Here is a 26,780-nt window from a genome sequence, read left to right as displayed (position 1 = left end):
GAGAAGGGGAAGCCAGGGTTATTGTAAAAAAAGAAATGTTGGTTGAAAGCCTCACTAGCTCTGATACTTCTCTTAACTTGTTAGAGGGAATGAAATCTGAAAGTAAGTGATTTTTAGCCTGGAATATATCACTGTGGTTGCTACAGAATGCTGAGGGAAGCTGCTCTTCCTCAAATCTGAATACCCATTCTAAACAAAGTAGGTTTTACACTCAAGTTAAATGTAAGTGATGTACGTGGAACTGAATCACCTCTTGTTACAAAACAAATAATACCAGGACTATTGACAAGAGTGTGATATTTTGGATTAAATTCTGTTGAGATCAATAAATATTGCATTTTGTATGGGTTTGCTAAAATAGAAAATAATGTGAAGCTGAGAAGACTATCTAGAAAGCCTTCAAAAATGCAGGAGCAAAAATAATTCCAGAACATATAAACCACCTTAATGCATAACACCAAAGATCCATCATGTCTAGTATTTTGTTTCCAATAGGAGCCTGCCAGATACCTTTGAAATCTCAGAAACAAAACATTAAGTTAATGGCAGTGGTGTACCTAGTATATCTGGCAATCAGGGTGGATCATTTTTAACACCCCAAGGGGGAGAAAAATCAACGTGTCAATCAGTGTCCTGTCAGTCTTCTCATTGACCTATCAGTCAATGTCCCTTGAAGAGATGCAGGTCACTGTAATCTCATTGATATTTTGGGAAATTTTAATATTGAATATCAGAGGCCATTCATTCACCATATGCCAGGGCACTCCCGCTGTGTTGCCTGGTTCCTTTCTCTCCAATTAGTTACTCTATCTTTTGCAAGTTGGAAAGTTCAGAGAAAACAAACAAATACACAAATACACCACTGTTCACTGTGGGGAGGAGGAAATGTTGGCCCACTTGTTAAACAAACTTCAAACACCTGTGAAGACAGTTTTTACACTTGTTTCACCATCTGGTTTGGAACAATGGATAGGACTTAGAGGCTGACCACATTTATTAGGTAGAAGTCTCATATATCTGGGTGCAATCAATTTGGAAAAGGATGCCAACACTCAGAATTTCCGAGGCAGCCTGATCAATGAGCATAATGGCTGTGTGATACTGGAAGTTATAGATCAAGGTGCAGTTCATTTCCAGATAAAGATGGTTAGGCCTACAGCATTCAGTTGTATGCATACTTTCTTAGGAGTACACTGCACTGAATAAAACGAACACCGTGCCCTGTGGAATGCAGTGGAGCTTATTTCCAATTTGTCATGCATACTTGTTGAACCTTGAACCTCCTTCTGCATAATTACTAAGAAGTAAGTCCCCCTAAATTCAGTTGGATGTAGTGCTAGATAGGTATGCATAGGGGTATAGGTATCAACCGTCTTGTAATCTAAACAGGCTTCCTTGGAGGCAAACCTATATCAAAAAATTATCAGGGGTTTGAGTACAGTCCTATGTATGGTTGTTTAGAAAGGGAGCTGGGATTCCATTAGCATTAGTTGGTTGTGCTGTCTGGGGCTGGTGAGACATGTCATGCATAAACATCTGGAGGTTCACAGTTGCCCACTTAATTTCCAATAAGGCATACACAGAATCTGCAGGGGATTCAAACCCTGGTCTTCCAGGGTCCTAGTCCAACATCACAGTAGTTTACCTCCTTAATTTCACTTGAATCTCCTTCCAAGGTAGCCTTGTGGCCTTACTCTGATAATCTAAATAAGAATCTTGATGTCAGTTATTATTTTAATAATAATTAATAATGACAATGATAGGGGAATAATCTGGCTTCTGAATAGTGTCATGGTGGTGCTCTAAATATAACACTCATGCATAACCCCCCTCCTCCATAGCAGCCTTAACTTCCTGAATATCCTGAGGTGTGTATATATGTATCACTTTCTTCACTTCTTAACTAATTTTGCTCTCAGTTTGATTTTGGTAGAAATCTTCCTTCCACATTGTAAGCCCTGGCTCTTTTTTTTTTTGGGGGGGGGGGGGGGGGATTTTAAAGATTTCCCATTCCATTGCATATCAACCTGATAGTAAACACCAAAGAGGCTGTCTTGATGCATAAACATGCATATGACCAAGATGTCCATATGCAAAACTGTCCATGTGCATTTAGCTTCCTTTCTTTTTCTTTTTTGTTTTAAGCTAAAGTTTTTATCATGGACAGGAATGACCTCTAAAGAAATTGAAAGAAGTTGCAAGGTCTCAAGAAGACGTTTCTTTCAAATTCCAGGTTTCCTTCCAAAACAGAGTATGGGAAATGAAAGGAAAGAGTTAAGTTACAGGCCTTTTGAGAATTTAAGGAGGGAGGAGGAAGAGAAAAAGAGAATAGGGTTGCTACTTTGCCCCAGTGCCTTTTAATTTGCTGAAACAGCAAGGACTGGGAGTGAGTGAGCAAGCAAGCGTTGTGCTCTCATGCTCTCCCTTCATTCTAACTTTGCATGCATGAACAGAGCAACAACAGCTTAGCAACAGATCCTGGCTGCTGAGGTTGGAACAAAACACCCACTTTCAGGTAGTGAACAGAGGGGTCATTAAAGCAGCGATGTACCTAAGTGTCCCCCCTCCACTTATTGGTTGTGTCCAGGATAGACCACACCTACCACCCCACACTCGGTATGCCATGAATGGCTGCCATTGATTCCCCATCTGGTATTCAGAAGCATGTTGCCTCTGGAAATGGGCATTCAGTGACACTTACTTTAAAATATGTCTGTATGAGATTGCAAGCTTAGGCATCTTGATAGCACTTGGATCATCTATAACTATATCACATTCTCCATTAAGGCTATCTAAGCTCATGACTATCACCATGTCTTGTGGCAGCACATTTCATAAATTATACATTACTCAAAGAAGTATTTTCTTTTTGCCTACTATTCCTGTCAATTTCATCAGATACCCTCAAGTTTTAGAATTATGAGAGGTCAAAAATACATTTTCCTCTCTTTTCATGGAGTTCATTTAAAAAAAACCTCTTAATATATCTTATCTTTTTTTCTTTTTTTGAACAGATAACTCCAAATGTTTTAGTTTCTCCTTCTAGAGGAGGTGCCTCAACACCTTGTTTTTGCTTCTCCTTCTCCTTTCATGCTTTATGATGGAATGTATGAAATAGAATGACTAGAACCATATACAAATTTTCAAGCATGCTTGCATTGGGCATGTTAATCTACTTCATTTTCAGTCTCTTGCAAACAATTCCTAATTGTTCACACTTGTAACACCTTGAGTTGATGTTGTGTTGTTAATATCCTGTCCACCACTACCCAGATCACTTTCCTAGGTGTCAGATCTGATTTAGACCTGAACCCCTTTGAGACCTTTGCCTCAATGTGTATCACTTTAGACTTATTTCCATGGAAAAATATTTCTACAGTTAGCTGAACTCCCAAGCTTTCTTTGATTTGGAATTGGGCTTTGCAAGCTGAGCTACCGTATATTCAAAGAAAGAAACCAGAAATCAGCATCTTAGCTTGTTCCAGCCCAATCTTGATCCCAATGCATAGGTTATTTTATATCCATAACAGGAGACACATAACACTTTCTCCAAAGTCTATTAGCATTCTTAAATCTTCATATGCCCTTGGAGGTGTCCACTGCCCCTTTTCATCTAATGCTCTTCTTAATGGTGATAACAACAACAGTAGAGCAATATCTTACTGAAGGGGACCTCTGACTCTGTAACATATTGGAACACTCCTACAGAAGCATCTAAAGCTCAAGTAGATCTAAATCAGATGTTACACCCAGGAATTAGCTACTTGAGCTCTGGTAGATGTAATTTCCCCCATGTATCAAAGTCTTTTTCTATGGATTTCTTTTTCTATGAATGTACAGTAACTACATTAAATGTACCTGGGCTGGAAATGGGAGAGACCAGAGAGGCAGTAAGTCATTTTGGAGGTTGGTCATATGATCGCCTTGACTGCAATCATAAGTTCCCAATGTTCACACTCCAATCTTGGGAGTTACTGATGCTATTCATTACCCGTTTTGTTGCCTGGTCATCCATTTAAATAATTCTGAATAATGTGATGATTAATTTTTTATTAAGGTCTTCAAGACAGACAAGTTGTCAAAACTTAGGTTTCATGATGCTTTGAAAAGTTGTGTTGTAGCTTTAATTCAGAGGTAGACAACTGCCAGTTTTTGCCCCAGCAGCAGGCTGCACCAGGTGTCTAAAATTGGCCAAAAATAAAGGTAAATCAAAATAAAGAGTGATTTTCTGTTTTGATTTATCTTTATTTTCACCCGATTTTTCCACTTCATTTTAATGTGTTTGAGCAGTAGTTTCAGTGATTTTGAGATTATTTTCATCCCTTCCCATTTTCGAAATTTCAGGTATTAACAAAGTATGAACGTCCAGAGGGCCATGCTTTCCCCACCTCTACTTTAGTTGAAAAATATAATGTAAATAAATGACACGTCAAGCAATGTTGTAAGCATAGCAGTACTTGGGTAGCAGGAAGCGGGGTAGACTCCAAAGAAGCTGATGCCTTCTCTATTGACATGGGTAACTAGAGAGTGACATAGGAGAGAGCCATAGATGACTGACAATGTTTTTACGGCAGTAGTTTACTTCTCTGTAGTTTTTGAGAGAATGATTGTGGGGAGGTAAGGCAAGGCAAGGCAATAAAACAGGAACTGAGTATAACTTGGAGCAACTGATACAAAAGAGAAAAGGGATGCTGAGTACTTCTATAACCTGAGCCAAAGGGAGAATGAAGGATGTGTGAAGAGATAAGAATGCTTGCTGATTTTCTTCTCTCCATCTCAGACTACAGGAAACCACTGTGAAAAAAGAGATATCTGGAATCAAGGCTAGGTGGGTTGACTGGGAAAAGAGAGTGTGGTGAGAAATCACTTAAAATCTTACTGCAGAAACAAGGAGGGAATATTAGAAATGATTCATCATGCAATCTCAAATTAGGTATTGAGCTGCAGTCCATTCCTTATTTACCAGACAGTTATTCCGCTGTAGCCAAACAACTGCTCTGGAGGCACCAGATTATGAACTGAATGATCACACACATGCTCCATGGTTTTTTCCCCCTGAGCTAAAATAATTGTGCAGTACAGTGGGCCCTTGGTGGCCACTGGGGCTTGGTTCCAGGACCCCTCGTGGATACCAAAATTGTGTCCCTTATATAAAATGGCAAAATCAATGCTTGCTTTTTGGAATTTACATATAGTTGGCCCTACACACTTGCAGCTTTGACTTTTGCAGATTTGATTGTGGATTTGATCAATATGCTGTCTCTAAGAAACTCTATGTACTTCAGTGCAACTCTTCTGGATGCTGACCATCGAGTTGCTCTGGAGACCTAGAAATTACTAAAGAATACTAGATAAAACACTTGTCTAGCCATTGGTAGGTCCTCCATCATGATTCTGTGGTCAGCTTCTGGCAGATGTTGACCACAGAGATATACTGGAGGACCTGGAGAGGTGTTCTCTCAGGTTAAAAAATAGTGTTTTTTATTTACAGTTTTTCCACATTCACAGGGGTCATGTGCCCCTAACCCCAGCAAATGTGGAAGGCCCACTGTATATATTTTACTCTTTTCATACCATGGATAGTTGAATCTGTGGATAAAGAATCCATGGATACAGAGAGCTAACTGTATTTTATCATATAACTTGAGGGGGGACCCAACCTTCCCCCCGCCTTCAATATCCTCCTTTCTCCTCTAATTGCTAGTGCAAAGCCAAACCTCTTTGCATCCAGAATTGTTCGGATGCATGTGAAAAACAGTTTGAAATTCACACACCCCTCCCCCTTTTCTCTTTTTCCTTAGTAGTAGTCAACAATACATAATTGCGGTTCCATTCTACCAGGATGGCAAATGCTAGGTAGCTCTCTTGCAAACTATCATGTCAACCTTTCCATCTATTTCAAAGCCCTACTGTAGCAGAGCAGCTTGTCGAAATGAGCTTAGCAATCATCTACAAAAAAAGAGTTCTAATCTTATCAAGATGAGAATTGATTTTCTTCATCTTGATATAAGAAGCCTCACCACAGGCACATGCAATAGTGTCAGTGGGATGGAAAGTACAGCTGTTCAAGCAAGATTATTAGTCTAGGAAACCTGTGGTTGCATCCATATACACAACATTGTTGTCACTGGCACCTAGGGTCCTTATTGGCTACCTATTTAAGTCATACACTTTAGGCTTGCTCGAATCTCCCACTAGAGGGAGCTAACTTTTAATATACACACAGAATTTGGGTTGATTACAAAAGCTTTAAGAACGATTAACAAATGCTGTTTCTATGAAAGCTGTTTTCCAGCAGTTTGAATAAAGTGGCAATTTCCCCATTGAGATTGATGTCATTTTCTGGCAATACTTGTATATCATCCTGCCACTCTTAAATGTAAATATTTCATTCCTCTCTGTTTCATTGCCCTATTCTGGGTGGGTGTCTTCTCTCTGTATTAGAAGAATACAGGATTATTATTGAAAATGGTGCAGTTAGTGACCATAGTCTTTGTTTTTTTTAACTGGGGAAAACATTCACGTTTTTCACCAACTGCCAACAGACTGAAGCAGGGACACATCTGTGCTATTATTTACTTCTAATATGCATTTATAAGTCCTGTTTGTTATATTTTTTGAATTTTTACTAATGGTACTGTGGTGTACTAATTTAAGTACAGACATGATACATTGAAGTCTTATGTTATATTGCAATGTTTAATGGCTGAGTAGACAGTAGAAAATACTTTACCTAAAAGGTAAAGGTTTCCCCTTTGACATGATTGTCAAGTCATGGCCGATTGTAGGGGGCAGTGTTCATCTCTCTTACTAAGCCAAGGGAGCCAGTGTTGTCAGAGATGACTCCAGTGGCCATGTGGCCATCATGACTGCATGGAACGCTGTTACCTTCCCACCAAAGTGGTACCTATTTATCTACTTGCACTTTTGCATGCTTTCAAACTGCTAGGTTGGCAGAAGCTAGGAATAGTGATGGGAGTGCACTCTGTTATGCGGCGCTTGAGTCTCAAACTGCTGACCTTGTTAAAGTCTGTGTTTTAACCGCTAAGCCACTGCATCCCTCACATACTACCAGAAAATACTGCATGCCATCATATCTTTCTTGATTTGTTTGCTGAGTTGCTTGTGGTCTATATTTCTTTATTGAACTACTTAGCTATTTATACTCTGTCATTTGTTTGAATGTAAGAGTGACATAAAATTATTTAATTTTAAGGGCTGAAATATAAACTATTATTGGGTAAATAGAGAATGCCATATACCTTGTTGAAACCTATCCTGGTGAATATGCAGCTCCATATTGAAAAAATGTTACCGTAACCTCTCTAGCAGTTGAGAAGGCCTGTAGTAAAATCTCTCCATATGAATGTCACTGCTCATAACCAACTACACACTTAATTGTTTTGTACGAAGTGTTAGGAAGACGACCTGCTCTCTCGATCCTTATCCCTCGTGGCTAGCAGCTCAGGGGGGCCCGGCTGTAACTTCAATTTTATGCCACATAATTAATTCATCTTTTAGGGAAGGGCGATTCCCATCCAGCTTAAAATTGGCCATTGTAAAACCGCTGATAAAAAAGCCCTCCCTAGACCTCCTGATTCATAATTATTATCGGCCTGTTTCGCTGCTGCCTTTCTTGGGGAAGGTGATTGAGAGGGCTGTTGCCATCCAGCTTCAATCGGTCTTGGATGATACTGATTTTCTGGACCCATTTCAAACTGGCTTCCGGGCGGGCTATGGAGTTGAGACTGCCCTGGTCGCCCTGGTCGATGATCTCCATCTGGGCATGGACAGGGGTAGCGTGTCTCTGTTAGTGCTCTTAGACATCTCAGCGGCTTTTGGTACCATTGACCACGGTATCCTTCTGGAACGCCTGAGGGAGTTAGGTATTGGGGGCACTGCGCTCCAGTGGTTCCGCTCCTACCTCTCGGGTAGATTCCAGATGGTGCAGCTGGGGGACGTGTGCTCCAATAAGAGGGCACTTACATCTGGTGTCCCTCAAGGAGCCATTCTGTCCCCCATGCTATTCAACGTTTACATGAAACCGCTGGGAGAGATCATCCGGAGACATGGGGCGCGGTGTTATCAGTACGCTGATGACACCCAAATATATTTCTCTATGTCTCCGACTGATGCAGTGACCAAGGATGGCATCTTTCCTCTAAATGCCTGTCTGGAGTCAGTAATGGGCTGGATGAGGGAAAACAAACTCAGCTTGAATCCAGAGAAAACGGAAGTACTGGTGATAGGCTCCCCGGGCCCGGGGATGGAAATTTGTCCACCTGTCCTGAACGGGGTCACGCTCCCCTTGAAGGACTCAGTTCGCAGTCTGGGGGTGCTTCTGGACTCGTCGCTTCACCTTACATCTCAGGTGGATGCGACGGTCAGGAGCGCCTGTTATCAGCTACGGTTGATACGCCAGCTGCGACCCTACCTGGGCTGGGGGACCTTGAAATGGTGGTACACGCTCTGGTAACCTCTCGATTGGATTTCTGCAGTGCGCTCTACATGGGGCAACCCTTGTACCAAACTTGGAAGCTACAATTGGTTCTAAACATGGCGGCAAGACTGGTCACTGGATCTTCCAGGACCAGCCATATAACACCTGTCTTACAAGATCTGCATTGGCTGCTCATCCGCTTCCGGGCGCAATACAAGGTGTTGGTTATCACCTATAAAGCCCTAAATGGCTTGGGCCCAAGGTAGTTGGAGGACCGCCTCTCCCCATATAATCTGCCCGCACTCTCAGGTCGACGGGGAAGCAATTGTTAAGGGCTCCAGATACGAGATATGCTGCAACTGCACAGAGGGCGTTTTCTATCTCGGCCCCACAGCTCTGGAACTCTCTTCCCGACGAGCTCCGCTCAGCTTCCTCCCTCGGCCTATTTAAGAAGAGACTAAAAACCTTCCTCTTCCAACAAGCTTTCCCCTAGACATTGTATTTTCTGCTCTCCCCCCATTGCATATTGCACTCGCACTTTTAAGTCAGCTAGCTGTTGTGTGTTTTAGCCTGTAATTTTTTAATCTTGTTTTTAATTGTGTTTTTATGATTAATGCTATTTGTAAACATGTACATTGTGTACTCCAATGTAACCCGCTTTGGTCTCCAAGGAAAAGCGGGATACAAATAAACGGTTTATTATTATTATTTTATTACCACAATATGTTTGTCTCCTCACCTCATTCCCATCACCAACCACATGTATTATACATGCACCTAAAAGTCTTCATGTATCTGCAGAAATGGAGTATAGATCATAAACAGTTTTGCTGTTTAAAATCTATTAGTCCTTAAACTCCCATCATATTCTTCATTGTTTTCATAATAGTATGTGCATATTTGTTAAGTGGCTACGTTAACTATTGTTTTTGTATATTAATATTTTACAAATATTATACTTGTTGTTGCTTTTAATCCCAATTTTTTAAGTATTGCAAGATAAAGCTTTGTTTTACCTATTGAAAATATGGATCAAATCAGCTATGGAGCTATGGAGGCATCTGGATTGGAGTGTTGGTTTGGTTTGGTTTTGAAGACCACATAAAAATATTTTATTTCAGTCCAAATGTCCAACAGATGTTGCAAGGCAAAGTATTCATATTCTAACCCATATTTCTGTGGGACCGAAAAGAGAGTTAATGGGATTTATTATGACTCTCATTCCTGAAATAATTACACACTTTAAACATACACATACACACACACACACACACACACACACACACACACTATAAAGAGAGACTAAATAATTTGTTTAACCACAGAATAAAAAATTACTTTCAGGTTACTATGGGCCTAAACAGACCGCCCAAATGGGCGGCATGATGCTGCCCCTGAAAGAGCTGGGTGGACACTGCAGCAACTGCACACTGCGGCCCCATACCAGCCAGCCCCTGCCCCAAATAAGAGTGGGGAAAAACGCTCATATTTAGGGCAGAAAAAAGCCACCCCTTTGATGCTAGAGCCGACTTTACACTGGCTCTGGGGTAAGTGACATGTAAATGCCATGGCCCGAAGCTGGTGTGCAATCGTCAATGTGGCATCTGTCTGACTTGGGGATGTGGTGTGTCTAAACACCACACCCCCAAGCCAGTGTATAACCAGACTTTCAGGGTTGTCTGTTTTGCCCCTATGTCTCCTTGAATACTATGTGTTATATATCTGTCTGAAGAATCATCATTATTTACATGGCATCAGGAAATAAAGTTCCCAGTACTAGTTATGCAGAAGCTGAAATAGTTTTTATTACACTATATTAAAATTTCACTAAACTGGATAGTATCTCAAAATATATTCCAAGTAGGCATCTTTTTAAAAACATACAAGGATGGGAAATAGAAATACAGTTTGCCCTCTGGATCCCTCTGCGTATGGAGAAAAATGTGTGCTTCATTTCAGAGGAAACAGATATTTGTTGTGTTCTTTACAGTGATGTGATATACATTGATAAATTATATGGCAGGGGTTTTCCTTGAAGTAATTTTAGGAACCTGACCGTAGCCATGTGCTGTTAGGAATGGGAGTTTGGGATACTTGCTTTTCTTGCAGACATATTACTAGGATGATACCAAGAATACCTTTTCATGCTTTACATGTGCAGCAGAAGTATTTCATGAGAGTTTCAGATGTTATCCTCCTACTGACTTAAGATATTTTCATTTGGTTTTGTTTTTAAATAGAGCAGAGACTGCCTGAAGCTGGGCCCACCTGCAGAGGGAGAAGTTGTTCAAGTGAAGTGGCCGGATGGAAAACTTTATGGTGCAAAATACCTTGGAACCAACATAGCTTACATGTACAGTGTAAGTTTAATTTACTCACCCAAACATGAGAAACCTTCATACATTTCCTCTCTGATGCTTATTATAAGCCAAGGATAATAGTTATGCTGGTTACACCATTCTTTACCAGGTATAGTTGGCTAAAGTCTGTATCAGGGATAGTTAAACCAACTTGTTCTATGTTACTCCAGAGAGTGTACTCAAAAGATGGGAATAACTGGGAAGCTGATTCCAGATAAGCATCAGGAGAAACTTCTTTGCAATATAACCTTTTCATTGGTAGAACAGACTGTGTTTGGGGGTAATGGCCTCCCTGTTGCTACGTTTATTTAAGCAGAAGCTGTATAAGCACTTCTTAAATATGATTCAGTTGTATCTAGCCTTGTACATCCTGCACAAAGCAGGAGATTATATGACAGTCAGCCCTCTACAGTTGCTGGGTTTAGGAGTATAGGACCCCTGCAAAAATGGAAAAACTGCAAATAACTGTATGTCCCCTCCAAAAACCCATATTTAACATACCATAAATACTCAACTTTAAGTTGACCTTATGTATAAGCTGAGGGCAGGTTTGGGGGCCAAAATGCAGTGTGCGTATGTGTGCATGCTGCAAGAGAGAGACTAACTGAGGCTTTTTGCTTCAGAGTTTCAACTTTGGTTTCAGCCTTCACTCTGACAGTGGTGGCCAGTGCAGGCAGGAGAAGGACTCCATTTGTTCGTTTAACAGCAATTAATCACTCAGGACTCTTTCTGCTTGGCTCAAGAGAAAAACAAACTCTCTTCCCACTACATTGGGAAATCCGAAAGAGCTGCTATCACATTACCATACTGACTCATAGATAAGTCGGCCAGGGATTTGGGGTCAATTTTGGGGGATACATTTTTAGACTTATAGATGAAGTATGTACGGTACATGGTGAATACAGATTTAACCCACCAGGATACCTTTGAGGCAGCAGTGTTCTTTCACAAGGCAGAAGTAGACAATTGGAGGGACTTCTCAGTGCCTCCGCTGGTGCCCTATGCTATTTTTAATAGGAAGTGCAGGCCTTGTTCACCATCTCTCAGTCTTGCAGGGCTTCCAGTCCCTATTAAAAATGGCACAGGGCAGCAGCAGAGGTAGCAACAAATAATCAAATTGCAAAAGTCAAACCTGCAAATGTAGAAGGCTGGCTGTACGTACAGTGCTAGACCCTTTAAAACTCTGATGTACCTTGTTAAAGGCTGTTTCAGACTGTGTAGCTCTGTATATTCATGTGCAGTATAGGCTGTTTTCCTGTTTCGCTTCTGCCTTAGACAACTGACAGTTGTGCTTTCAACAGTTGGGGCACGGGAGCAAGATTTGATCATGCAGAAAATATCAAAGTTTAAGTCTGACTCACTTGTCCTGATTTGTAAAATTGGAGTGTGAACTCAGGTCTCTAACTGTTTGGTTCACAATTCTGAACCAATATCCTCATTGGAAAAAAATAAAATCCTAAATGGTTGCAAATTTTAAAGCCTAGGTGTGCCTAAATGCATTAAAAATCCTCAGGTGACATCTTTCTATAGGCTGCCTCCGGTGTTACATTTTCTTGTAATTACATCTCTTAAATGGCACGTGTGCACATGTACACACACACACTATACTAGTTTAATATCTCTCTTTTAAACCTTTTCCTCTTTTGGCTTATTTTGCATGCTGGGAAGTTGCTGAGCTTCCTGGAAAGAAGAGGAGAATATTCAGATGCCAGACAAAATGACCATAGTTTAGGCTCAAATTGTTATGCATAAATATTTGCAAAGGCAACCAACAATATATTTAGAATTCAAAAGAGCAAAAGTTGAAAAGCAGCATTGTGGGGACAACAGGACATTCATTCCTTTCTCTAGGTATCATTTCCCTGCTTCAAATCCTACTCCCTGTCAGCTTTCCCCATTTCGTAGGACCCCAAATTCATGATCTTTGCTCATGTAAGTTTAAAGTCTTACAGAGCTCTTTGAATTTAGAAATACTGCAAACAGCTAACATCAGCTCACATTGCTTTCTCTAGTATTTTCTCTGTCAAATATCATCCTCTACCCCATTAATACATGGAGAGAAGTAGGAGGATAATTCTGTGTGTGGCAGAGTGTGCATCTGTGTTTGGTGAGAGGGAGATTATGTGTGCCATTCTAACCCTTTTGTAGATTCAAATAATAATCTTCTCATATAAAGGATATTTGTGGCTGTGGAGTTTAGGCTATCATTGTTAGTGCAATTAATACAGTTGACCCTACCACACTAAACCTCTGGTTAGCACACTATGCACACTTTCCCTAAACTTTTTACAAATATAGGACAATAATAAATATTTTTGGTTTTATGGAACCTGTACTGTGATAAATGTGGGATACAAATTAATTAAATACATGCTTAAATTCTGAAGTTGTAGATGTTCATGGCCTTCCTAAGCTGCCTCCCCAGCAGGAAATTTCATCAGTTACTTTCTTCATAATTCTGTGAATGTTGTATTAAATATGTCATAGATGGAGCCCCAACCTATTGGAAATTGTCCTTGGGGGTCTGCCACACCAGAACCTCTCATAGAAATAGTGAGAGACTAAGAGATGTTGAACTAAGGAGTTATAGATCTCTGAACTACAGAAGTAGATCCATATCTCTGAGAGAGGATCTTCAGATCAGATACCAGATCAAACCCTCATTCATCAAGCACTTATCTCCTTCTCCACTGTACTCTTGTAGAAATCCCTGGTAACATCTCATTAGCTGCAAAACTGCTTATTTTCAGTACACCCATGCTCTTCATATCTATATATAGGGATAGATACCTTCCATAGCCCCACAATCCTCAATATTCTAGATATGGCCATCACTATAACTATCATACTTTCTACAATGACTATTATAGGCTTTGTCCTCATTCACTCAGAGAATAAGCCATGCCTTCCAGATCCCAGGCATATATTTATTTGGCTCTCTCTACCTCAGTCATTATACTTCACTCTCCCTGTCCATGCTCTCACATCTTTCTGGGACCTGATCTGTCTCATCTGTTTCTTCTCACTACTTACTGCCAATGGTACCAGTGGCTCCTTCACAACATTCAATTCCTTCTTTGATTCAAATTTTAGTTACTATCACTCCTATTAAGGTCCCTACAGCTATTCTTCATGGCTGGGTCCCTTGGTTACACAGGGACATAAATCATCTCTGACTTTACCACCAATGCCGCTGCTACACAAGGTCACAAACAGTCTTCACTTCAACAGCATTCCCTGGTCTCAGCTTTGGTACTTGACAAGGAAGTAACTGGAGGGGACACCCCAGTGGAGACTACATCAGAGGAAGATTCAGATGCCTCATCCTCATAGGATTGTCCATCTCTTCCCCAGATTCTCTTTTCCTTCAGATGACATGGGCTTAAATTGAAAACAGATCACCAGAGTAGCTTAGGCAATTAACCTGTAGATCAAAGCCCCAGAACTACCTGTCTTGGACCTAGACTTTAAAAGGGTGAACCCCAGAACACATACCCAGCAGCATTTCCTACGATCCTGTCTGTGTGAAAGGTAGGGGCACAGCCATGACAAACTCCAGCCTCATTTCCTTTTGTCTCCATGAAGTTCGAGATTCTTTATAGAATATGGGAAGAAAACTGTGCCCCTCAACCTAGTTCAATCAGTGTTGAGGTTGCACTGTTTGGGCAATAAAGAAGGCTAGATCCATTCTTAACAAGTGGAGGGCAGCAAGATAGACTCTGTCTTAGATATGGTTGCACTGTCCCTACACATAGCAAACTATGAAGTATGTATGAAGGCATATCAATAGTTGCTATGGGAACAAACTGCCCCATTTATCAACAGTCTGCCTGAAGATGATAAGAAGGTTGTCTGGGCTTTCTATTCAAAAGTACACAAGTTGGCAGTGCAGTAGATTACTGTGGTCAGCCATGAAGCAGATTAGGTTGAGAAGGTAATGGTGAATGCTGTAGCTCTACACTGGCATGCCTCGTTTAGACCAGCAGGCCTTACACAGGACACAAGTTTCACAACTGAGGACTTTCCATTTGACTTTTGCTGAATCACCAAAACATTATTTTTGATTCACAGATAAACCAAGAAGTTTCTACCTTCATCCAGCCCTCTGTACTAACATGTTTCTCCTTCCCAAGGTGGCGTCTGCTTTACACCTCAATCAGGAGTTAATTCTTCTCCCCAGGGACACCCCTTTTCAGGCTGCGGGGAAGCGGCATTTTGCCGCTTCCCCGCAGCCTGAAAAGCGGCGGATCGGGGCCTCAGCAGCTGCCGTTCTGGCCACTGAGGCCCCGATACACCGGGGAAAGGGGCGGGTACAGCCCGACCCAAATGAGCGGTCTGTAACCCGCCTATATGTGTTATTTAATGCTGTCAGCTAGTTGACATCCTTATTGTGGTACAGTCCCTCTTGGTGGGGGAAAACCTTTTTCCTTTGATGGTATATATATCCCTGAACAGTTGATTGTGGGGGTTTTAATACCCCCCCCCCAAGCCATGTGGTCCTTAAGCAAAAGTAAAAGTTGGATGATACCATCATTAGGATCCTTAAAAAGTTACATAGGTCCTCTCCAGACGGGCCATTTTGTATGTACTCTGTACATACTAGGGTTGCCTGCGGGTGTCTCTTTTAGATGCCCGCAACCCTAGTACGTATAGAGTACGTACAAAATGGCAGCGCCCTGTTCACATGGGCACCGCCATTTTGACGTAACAGATGCTTAGCGTCCGCACGTTGCAGTGCCCAGGTGACATCCCGAGTGCACCAATGGCGCACTGTGGTGTCACTCGCACGCTGCAAAAAGAAGCCGCTTTTTGCGTCTTCTTTTTCTTGCTGCTGGCAAGCCGTGCAGTATATCCACTGTGGCTTGCCAATGGCACAAACGGCACCGCTGCCAGACCATCCTTTAAGGACAGTCTGTAGCGCGCCTAAAGTTGCAGTAGAACCATTTATGAAATTGAGCAAGAAGACCATAACAAAGCCTGTAATTGTGTGCACACTAACTTGGCTCCTGAACTGGGAGAAAGTGAAGATATTAATTAAATAATTAGTAACTTAAAAATTTAATTAAAAGAACCTTGAAGTAACTCCCCCCAACTCAAACAATACTCACCTTCTTGCAAGACGGCCAGGATTATAATGACCAGCAATAAAAATGATTCACTTACTCCCTCTTTTCAAGGATCTGCCAGGAAGCAAGATCAGTGGGTGATTTTTCTCTCCTTCTCCCTCTCTCAGAATCTCTGGTGATATGGTCTACAGGTGGGCAATGTTTGACAGGTGGCTCAGCTAAGTGCAAGATTGCTCTAGGAAAGGAAAGAAAGAGGGCTCTGTGTGTGTCTAATGGCATGAAAGCACAAGGTGTTGGAGCCCTTATTTCACAGACTGTATCTGTTTGTGGGAAAGAACTTAGCTGAGTGACTGCTTCATGTTTGGTATCAAGAAATAAGGAGAAATCAAGGGGACTGCCTGCAGAAGCTGGCTAATCACATCAAAGCACCAGGTCCCTGAGCCAGTGTGTCCCAGCTGCACTACATGTCTTCTGGCAGGGCCAAGACAAGTAGCAGCAGGGAAGATAAAAGGATATAATTCTTATTTTTGTTAATTACATGCTGCGGGATGGAAGGAGGAAGGAAATCTTGTCAGGATTAACATTTAAGTATATTTCATGGTGTGAATACTTTAGTAGACAAATGAGTATATACTTTTAGGCTAGTAGGCCTATTCGACAACATTTTTCCTCTTGCTGCCATGTTCTTAAGAAGCTCTTCAACAGATGTGGATTAATGAAAAACTTGGAAGAGCATCAGAAAATTATAACCTTGTGCTGATTCCCCTAGTATCTGCTGGTGCTTGCTCTCTTAAACATGGTCCTCCCTAGTCATAAAATTGCAGCAGGTAGAGTGAATGCCTCACAATGGTATTTCTAGTCTTGTGTTATATAGAGGTAAAAAATTGAATTGGCGTCTTTGTGGTTAAGATCAGAAGGTTGGCAGTTCAAGGCTTGCATGACGCAGTGAGCTCCTGTCATGAGTCTCAGCTTTTGCCAGCCTAGCAGTTCGAAAGTATGCACATGCAAGTAGATAAACAGGTACTACTTAAGCGGGAAGGTAACAGCATTTGGTGCAGTCATGCTGGACAATGCTGGCTCTTTGGCTTAGAAATGGAGATGAGCACTGCCCCCTACAGTCAGTTATGACTAGACATTGTCAAGGGACTACCTTTAACTTTACCTTTTAAACGTTTTGTGTAGTACAGCTGCTCTGAATTTTACACAAGGTCTACCTTATTAATTCTGTACAGAACAATGAAGCACTAGTATGTTTCAACAGATGCTAAATGAAATGTTGCTGCAAGTTCATTCTGGGAGATAGAAGAAGAGATGGTATAAGGTTAACTATGGGGCAGTACAGACCACCCCTTTCAGGCCGGTCTATAAGCACACGTTTTTGGTCCACAACATTGCCGTAGCAACCAAACCGCCCAGCAATGCTGCAGACCAAAAAAAGGAGCCACCTACAGCCCTTACGATGTCTCCTTTGTATGACGCGTGGGCGCTGCGACGTCGCATCCTGGCTGTGTGTACCAGACCTGTGTCTGCATTAAAGGCAGTTTTCCATGCTAAGCATGCATATTATAGCAGGAATAGACTTATTTTTGGTTGGTAAGGGCAACAGTGAAGAAAAGGAAGTTAAGTACCCTTTCTAAGTGGCACATGAGAGATTCAGTTATCTATTTTCTGGTACTGTGAGTCCCAATTTCTAATAATTATAATCAAATAATGCCTAAAGTGCTAAAAACAGTGGGAAGCTTATATGATTCCTGAGAAGGTGGCAATTTTGAGGCAATGTATGCCATAAAATTCTTGTAGTATTCCATTTCTGTGTGGCAGACAAGAAAACAAGAAGTTCATTAATAATAGAAGAAATCTTTATATAACTTAAGGTGCCTTCACAGATTACAGGTCCCTAACAGAAAGATACATGTTGCTAGTAACAAAGGCCTGGGATGCACATGTGTTTAATACTGTCACTGCTAAAAGCAGTGAGAAAACATTTCATAGGAAAAAAAAGACTATCAGGGAAAGGATTAGGCTCTCCCTTCTCTAATGCAGCCCACTCCTCTCAAAGATGCTTTGTTGGGAGGAAAGGGCGTTTGAGGGATTGTTACACATACTTGTATTTAATGTGTAGTTTTGTCCTTAGATTGTCTATCTGTTGTTAGCTAGTTAAAGTAAAAGCATTTTGACCCAACTCTAGCCTTTTTTAAGATGTGGGAATAATTCTAGGATGGAAAATCTTAACATGGAATCCTAAAACTGCAGGCCCAAGCAAATTTTCAGTTTTTTAATGTGAACTAAAAAAAATTGTTTTCACATCTGTGTAGTTCACAAAGGTAAATTCATAAAACAGCATAGAATATAATTGCCATGATACAAAAGAAGGATCTGTTTATGCTGCTATCATAATTTTTATAAACAGGTTCACCTTAATCACTTTCAGATGTATTAGTAAGTATGTGCAAAATTAGAAATGTATTTCAAGGAAAAAATGTGAGGCTTCAACCTTTAGTGTCTCACAATGTTGCTTTTGTGTTCCTTTTTAATATGCATGTGTGAGCTTGCGAAGATGACTAAATTATCCATGTACCTAATCAAATGCTTCCTAGCAATTCCAATTAAACCACTAATTTATGATGTCCTAATGCAAGAAAACCACATGGAGAGTACTAAATAGCAAATGTTAGTGACATAATATTGCAATAGTGTTTTTTGTTATTATGTGTGCATATCTCTAGGGTCTGATATAAATTAATATGGACAGTGATTGACAAACCTACTAGTCTACAGTTTGCCAACTGAAGCCTGTTTCTGATTTGGACTCATTAGAGGTAATCTATTGACACTTAATGTTATAACCCTCTATTGAATAACTCGAAGGAGCCATTCCTTGCTATTAGATCTCAAAAATTTGGAATAGTTTCCAACACAGAATGCAATATGACTTTCAGTTAACATGGATGGCAAAGGCATGAGTGAATGCTCAGTGGAACAGCTAAAATGCATAGCAATGAGATTTTCACTAAATTGCCTCTACTGCATTTGCCTAGGTTATACCTTTTAAACTAAAAATCTCAGTAAAATATTCAAATATTCAGCTGTGAGACAGCTAGGGAAGAAGGGGAAAATAAAAAAAAAATCTTTGATGTATGATGTATCCCTGGGTTGAATGTTTGGCCTTTTGAAACTATTTTAAGGCCATTTATACCATGAGGTTCTGGGACTTACAAAACCCCAGAAGCCTTGTGGGACCTTAAAGACTTAACATATTTTATGGCATATGTTTTCGTCGTCTCCCATAGCCATGAAAGCATTAGTGTATAAGGCAACACAAACTTGGCTGTTTGGCTGCACCAAACTAAATTGATTTGGTGACCTGTAAATGTTTATTAGTTTTGTTTTATTTTATATATGCCCCATGTTTCTGTCAGTATAGGACCCAAAGTGGCATACAGTATAAGTTAAAATAAAACTAATTTAAATTCTGTTATACCCTCCTTTTCCACCAAAAGAATATGCTGGACATGGCATGTGTAGCCGTTAAGTGGATGTGGTTTTAATAGGCTAAGCATGATGGGGGATCACAAACCAAGCAAGTCTACGAGATGTTGTATACAAATAGAGGCATAATTAAGCTGATATCCAGGTAACTGATACCCCTCAGAAGTGAGCAGCTCTAAGGACAATTGCATGCATAGGCCCCTGAAGTTGCTGGATGTCAGAGACAGGTAGAGGGAAGAGCAGTTGAGCACAGTCCCAGTCTTCCTTCCCCCTGTACAGGGTTCATGCTCATTCATATACATAATTTTTACATGTCTGTGAATTTATTAAACATGCCATGGATATAATGGGTGCTTTGGATATTGCTAATGAATTTGATCTGGAACAAAAACATGTAGATACTACCAGGTGTCTGACAGTTGAAAGGCAGTGTCAAAAAGTAATTTACAACTTCTGGAAGCCACATCTAGTAAAGCAGCAGCAGAGTAATTTAGCATTCCCCACACCTAGCTGCATTCTCTTTCTCATTTTCTGCTAAAGGGGTTCATGCTGGATTAGATCTAAGCCTAAGTATGATAAAGCTTTTCATCTTCTGAACAGACTATTTTAAAGAAGTTCCATCAGATTCAATATAATTCTGTTAACCGGCATTTCCTTTAGTATCAGTCATACCTTCTTCTTTTTGGCAGAAGTCTTCCACAACCTTGAAAAAAGAAAGATTACTTCTTATCACTTTGAAAATTAGATGCAAATATATCAAGTCATTCTGACATGCTGCATAAGGATGTGTCTATATTGGCATTTTTAACAGAAGCCTTCCACCTGTCCTGCAAGGTGGAGCAAGTTCAGATACGTTTCCATGTCCAAGGAACTGCAAGCTGTAGCCATCACTCAAGACGGGATTTAAAGGCATTTCTATATAATCAGACAGAACCTGTGTATTTTCAAGGGAGAAACTCTGTTCGAGGGCTAGGGGAGAGATCCTGGAATAGAGGTCTTAGCCCTTGAGCCAGACAAGGAGTCTTATATGGAGAAAGTGCTGAGGTGAGGCATTTCTACAGCCTGCTCAGCATATCTAATTCAGCAGTGAGGATTTTCCTGAAGCTTGGCCTTGCATAATATATACTTCTTCCTTTGCTGCATTTAGACTTTCAAATCTACGTACTCTTTCTATGGGTTCAACTAGGCTGCCTCAAAGTATCAAGAGTTTCCAATTCTCTTTGTTTTGATTGCCCTTGCATATTCATGGGTTTGCATCTAATCTTCTCTTGAAATGTGCTGGGTTTCCCTCCCTCCATTGTGTCATTTCCCTTCCTCTCCCACTGATTGTGTGTGTCACATGCAGCCTCATGCAACATTCCATGATTTGAACTTATTTCCACTTAATCTAAAACCAGGAGTTATTGCCAAAGTGCCAAAATGGTTTACCAGTATTAATACTGTTCAAAGACATAGCCATGTTAGTCAAGAAAATCAGTGTGCAAAGGGATCTTGTTGCACTTTTGAAACTAATTGAAAAAAGAAGCTGGTATTTTGTGTGTACAAAAGCTCATGCTACCATCTTCTTTCTTTCAATGAGTCTCAAAAGTGCTACAAAATCCCTTTGCACAATATTGTACTAGTTAAGCATTAAGATCATTTTGTTTTTAGAACATCCTCTTTCCCTCATTTGATCTCTGTTCAATCTGTGCTGTGGAAACATTAACTGTATTTATTTGGTGGCCTTCTTTACTGGACAGTAGAAACACATGGATGCCAAAACCTCAAATTATTCTGATAATGATTATAATTTGATGCAATCCTTTGTTTCACAGGTAGAGTTTGAAGATGGCTCTCAGATAGCAACAAAAAGGGAAGAAATCTACACTCTTGATGAAGAGCTGCCCAAAAGAGTGAGAGCTCGATTTGTAAGTATCTCCAAAGAAGGGCTGCACATGACGTTTAGATGATAATAATAATAATAATAATAATAATAATAATATGTTTTATTTTTATACCGCTTTTCCGAGGTGATCAAAGCGGTTCACAAAAATTAACACATCATAAAAACAACCTCACAAAAACTAATAAAATATCATCCAGTCAATCTTTGACATCTTTTATAACATCCACTGATTTTGCACAAATATAGTATTTATGTGACTTTTTCAAGACCTGTGCCATAGTATTGGGCTGGAAGAACAAGCAAAGATTTTCCCTATGGACTCTCTGATGCTAACACATGGAAAATTTGCTCACCATCCACTTGTTCTGGAGAAAGCAGGATCCACTCTGACCCCTACCTAGGAAAAAAGTGAAATTCACAATGCTTACTCCACATTGCATAAGGTGCAGTGGTTTGAATGTTGGACTGAGACACTGAGAGACCAGGGTATGAATTCCCACATGGCCATGGAAATCCACTGGGTGAGTCACAATTTCTCAACCTTAGAAGGCAAGCTCAAATTCCCTCTAAACAAATTATGCCAAAAAGCCCTGGTAATAGACAAGTCAGAAATTACTCAAAAGTACATAACAACAGATTTCTGTTAGATTATTATGTGTTTACCAATCTTGACAAATTCCAGGGGCAGATCTTCAGGGATTACTTTAGGGTTCCTTTGGCAAATTCCCGACTCTTCCACTGACACTTTTGGCAATGTCATAGTTTATACGTTTTCAATAATCAGACAGCTGGAACTCATAACATTGAGAATAAGAATGGCATGTTGTACTTTCAAAACAATAAGACTTTCTTAGCTTCCACTGGTAGAGAAGGAGAATTAAACTGGATTCTCTGGTAGACCAAGAAGGTTTAAATCTATATTTTTATTGCAGTAATCAAACATATCTAAAAGTTTAAAAATCTGGAGCAGAAATAGAACCAGTATAGTTACAATTTGTTGTTGTTGTGTGCTTTCAAGTTGGTTCCAACTTATGGTGACCCTAAGGTGAATCTATCATGGGGTTTTCTGAGCATGAGAGTATGTGACTTGCCCAAGGTCAACCAATGGGTTTCCATAGTCAAGCTGGGAATCAGACCTTGATCTTCAGAGCCATAGTGCAACACTTGAACCTCTACACCATGATGGCTCTCTAATTAAGATACCACACAATTTAAAATTTTGCACAGAGCATAAGTTGCTGAGAACAGTGTTATTGTTTTTAACAATCTGTATTCAAGAATGGAGCCCATTACTACTAATTGTTTTATAGAGTATTCATAATGGGGTTTATAATTAGCTAAACATGCTGTAAATATGATTTGTTGTTGCATTTGGCTATGAATACCATTGCAAATTTGGCGGCTTGCTGCTATTCATCTGAAATTATGACAGTTCTATAGATCATTTTTACTATTGCTTATGTTCGTCTTCACTTTTAGAGAAGTTAATTATATTTTTATATTGCTCCTTGAAATCTGGGAAATTCCCACTATCTAGACACCTCTCTTGGCATCTGTCCATGGTACTGTTCTATTTGTCACCAAATATTATGACAGTAAGCCAATATCTTTCCCAGTGCAGTCTAGCAAAACAAACTGCTACAGAGATCTATTGCCTGACATTGCTTACGCTGAAAGACTGGAGCTATGCATGCATCTCAGTTTGCTGTTTATGTGGTCCTTTCCCATCTCTCTCATACTCAAAACTTTACTCCTTCCCTCTTCACCACTACTGTGGGACCCTGGAGAATCACATACTCACACCATTGGCACCCCACACCCTCCCCAACTAGTCAACGAATCTTCAAGCTTCAGGGGAGGAGTGCTACTGGCTATTGTGCCACCTTTTTAAAAATTTGTAAACCAGAAAATGATTACATTTTCTGCTTCAGTCACTTTCTATTCTGGAAAAAAAGATATGGATAGCACAAAAAGAAAGATCTCTATTAGCATAAAATGAGCATAGCATAGAACTGTGGGGTGAAGTTGGCCAATGTGGAGCAAATAAAAACCCACCAAAGTTGGAGTAGGGCTGAAGGTACAAAATTGCCCCCAACTCTACTTTGTGACAACAGCATAACATTGATACCCTGACACCTGAGGGCTAAAATAGATTTTTGTCATTTCACATGACATCATATTCCCATGGGAACAGCTGCCACCACAGCAGCAGCACCGTTCCATGCAAAGCCATTATAAAGAGGTTCTCAAGACCTGTCTTGACTATCAGAATAACCACTTTGAGATTAGTGTTTACACTCCCTCAATCTGTAGGTGGAGATTTACATATTTTAATGTTCTCCCCAAAACAAGCAAGAAATCTCCATGCACATCAGATTGATGACTAAGCTAGAAACAACTAGCAGCTAAGCTCAATGGTGGTGGTGATGATGGTGATGATGATGATTGTACATTTCTAAGACTATGACTGCTGAAAATAAAACTTAACAGTAATGAGGTTCTTAAAGGAATTTTTCATTTTTATGCTGATTTGAAGATATATGTTTATACCAGTGGAAGAAAACTATTATTTTGTTGATGATTTTAGATGCTGTCTATAGGTAAAACAAAGTCAGTACTGAATGTCTATTTTCAGTCTACAGCTTCCGATATGAGATTTGAAGACACATTCTATGGAGCCGATATTATCCAGGGAGAAAAGAAGAGGCAGAGGGTATTGAGCTCCAGATTTAAGAATGAATATGTGGATGACCCGGGCTACCGCAGCTTCCTAAAAACCTCATTCCAGAAGAAGTGTCAGAAGGGACTATAAAAGAAGGAATGAACTCATTTGTTCTTTTTCTCTTTATGTGTGGAGGGAATGAAACATATTCAGCATGGTACAGACAAAAACAGACAGAAGATATTATTTTGATGGTCTGCTTTTATCAATTCAGGCATCTAGCTTGTGGTTCAAACACGTCTTGAGGTTATTAAGGATTCTACCAAAAATATCTTATGCTTTGTAAAGGTTTTTTTAACTTCAGGGCCCAATTCAGGGTTAATGTGTTAGAACTAAAGCTGGATGTCTGATTTCCATCAAGGACTGATCAATATCACATTGGGAATAAGAGGCCCTATCAAATAACGAATATAAGAACCACATTACCACACATGAGTAACTGCTTAGTCTTACCTCCCACTGATAGTTACAAGAAAAGCTATATGGAGCTATATTTAGATGGAGATCTTTGTTCAATTGTAAAAGGTTATGAGTTTCAACTATTTGTATATTTTCCACAATTCTACATTTTTGCTATAAAATCACAAGTATAAAAGACACTGAGATCTCCAGATGCCATTGTAACTTTTCAGGGTTTTCCACACTGTTTATGTCTTCACAGCTTTCAAAACATTCTGGCCAGAATTGTGTCGTTTACCTGGGATTTTGGGGTGTGCATGTTAATGAGTAACAAGCATATGCTTCTAAAGAAGATTTTTGGCATCTATTTTAAAAAAAGAAATCATTAAATTCTTGAGGGAAAACAGCAATTTGTACAATAAAAAGTCTTTCATTGTGTTTGTAAAATTAGAGTTTACATACCTTTGCTTGGCAGGCTAGTTTTGAACTAATGTAACATAGTAATATAATTTGGTCTTCCCTTTTTAAATAACAGTCTGCAAATGTAATAGTGTTTGAAATAAAATGATGCCCCTTTGCTTACTAATGTTGTGTGTGGCAATCTAACTATATATATATAGCCTCCAGGGAAAAATACATTACAGTATACATATTTTGTCAACCTAGTGAATTTAGGCTGAGTTTAAACATGATGCCAGGTGTGTGTCTATTTAATACATCCTACCTTTGCAGGGTTCAAAGTGGCTTTTGTTGCTTATAAATAGGGTTGTCAGTCAAGATGCCAGAGAAAATCCAACCCAAATCTCAATAGCAACAGAGGTTTCCCAGTTTGACTCAGTGATATCCATGCAAGAGCAGATCAATGGGCATATATTTTTCAGAAAATATGGAGGAAATACTGTAAATATACTTGTAAATTCTTATGGCACTGCTGAACTTTTCATATTTTTATTCCATATTTTGTTGTAAAAGAGAAATAGTTGCTGGCTGTCAGGGTAATTAACTGTATTATTTTTTAGTATTTTATCATTAACCATCACCAGTTCTTTGTTCATTTCCCCCCTCCCTCTATACCAGTCGAAGGTCTTTTTTGGCCTGGAGTGATAAAGGTACATACTTCACATGTGATCTAGTAAAGAGATATTGCTGTTCAGAATCTTCTATCTGTATATTTTCAAAGAGATAGCAGTAGAAGTCTGTTTCAGTATAAAAAGAAGTAGGAAAAGGCAAGATCTTGTGGCACCTTGAAGACTAACCAATTTATTGCAGCATGGGTTTATGTAGATCACAAGGCACTGATTTATTTTAGTAGGCGCTTTTGTGGATAGCAATCCAATTCTGCAGATGCACTGATAAAATACAATGCTGAAGCATCACAAGACTCTTTCTTCTCTCTCCTTCCCCTGCTTTTCATCCTGAAAACAGACTATTTCTCTGAAAACTGCTAAAACACATTTGTCTGTGTAAATCTTACCAACCAGCTTAATTTATGGCTGCAAACACACGGCCCTAAAGGGCCGCCATTGGGCCAATCTGGGGGTGGGGTGTGCACATGACACATGCCCCTGGATCATTCAGAGGACGCACTGGGGCCACCAAATGTGGCCCAAAACTGGCCTCAAAAGGAGCAGTGTCTTATCGTTCCTTTTCACGGCCTGTTCAGGACTGCAGTGGCAGAAGCCCTGAGACAGCAGTATCTGGTTGCTGCGGTCCCATGGTGGTTGAGATGGGAGCACCCTCTGACTGTTTCTAATGCCCTTTTGCTTCACCCCTATGTTTTTTCCTGGACAAGGGAGCTGGGGGTAAGGGATGGGTGTGGAAGAGAGATACAGTGATGTGGAAACAGAAAGAGAACACAAATTTCAGTGTACACAATTGTGTACCAAATGCTGCTATGGAAGGCATACTTTCCATTTTTATATGTTCACGGTTATATAACAATTTGTGTACAACTGCATAAGCAAGAGAGAAGAAATCCAGGAAAGCTATAGGATTGGTAACAGCACCTAATTTGCTAGAATACTGTATTATACTCATGTATAAGTCTAGAATTTTTTGTCAAAAAATTGACCCCAAAAAGCTGGGTCAACTTATTGACAGTAGTAAGTAAGTAGTGTGTTGTAACTCTTCTTCTCTGAGTAGAGTGGCAAAAGGTAAGAGCTTAGTTCATCCTGGGAGCACTGAAAAGAAGCCCCAACCCCTTCTACTCTTTCCATCCTGATGCTGCTTCTGGCCTTTTTGAATGCTTGGATGGGAAAATGGCAGCGGTGGCACCTTTTTGGTGCTTCCCCTCAAAGAAGTGCCAAGAGGAAGTGGGTCTGAATTAGAAGGATCTGAATAAGACATTTCTGTATGAAGACAGTAAATTACATCCTTTACATCTTTTCTTATACTACGTTTTATCCTCAACTTATCCACG

The 26,780-nt window shown here is 40.1% G+C and overlaps 1 protein-coding gene across 3 annotated transcripts in view; it reads left to right on the top strand.

Annotated features, from left to right (window-relative positions):
• The window catches only part of KDM4C (lysine demethylase 4C), a 287,512-nt gene extending 262,565 nt beyond the window's left edge, over positions 1–24,947 (top strand). For all 3 annotated transcript variants that reach the window (XM_042451543.1, XM_042451544.1, XM_042451545.1), the window contains 3 exons: positions 10,681–10,800; positions 21,170–21,262; positions 23,876–24,947. In XM_042451543.1, the coding sequence (XP_042307477.1) occupies positions 10,681–10,800; positions 21,170–21,262; positions 23,876–24,052 (390 nt within the window). In that variant the 3' untranslated portion in view covers positions 24,053–24,947. The remainder of the gene's footprint in view (positions 1–10,680; positions 10,801–21,169; positions 21,263–23,875) is intronic.
• Positions 24,948–26,780: the final 1,833 nt, after the last annotated feature.

The sequence above is a fragment of the Sceloporus undulatus genome, chromosome 2 (genome assembly GCF_019175285.1).
Source record: "Sceloporus undulatus isolate JIND9_A2432 ecotype Alabama chromosome 2, SceUnd_v1.1, whole genome shotgun sequence".
NCBI lineage: Eukaryota > Metazoa > Chordata > Lepidosauria > Squamata > Phrynosomatidae > Sceloporus > Sceloporus undulatus.
This window is presented reverse-complemented; position numbering and strand designations above follow the sequence as displayed.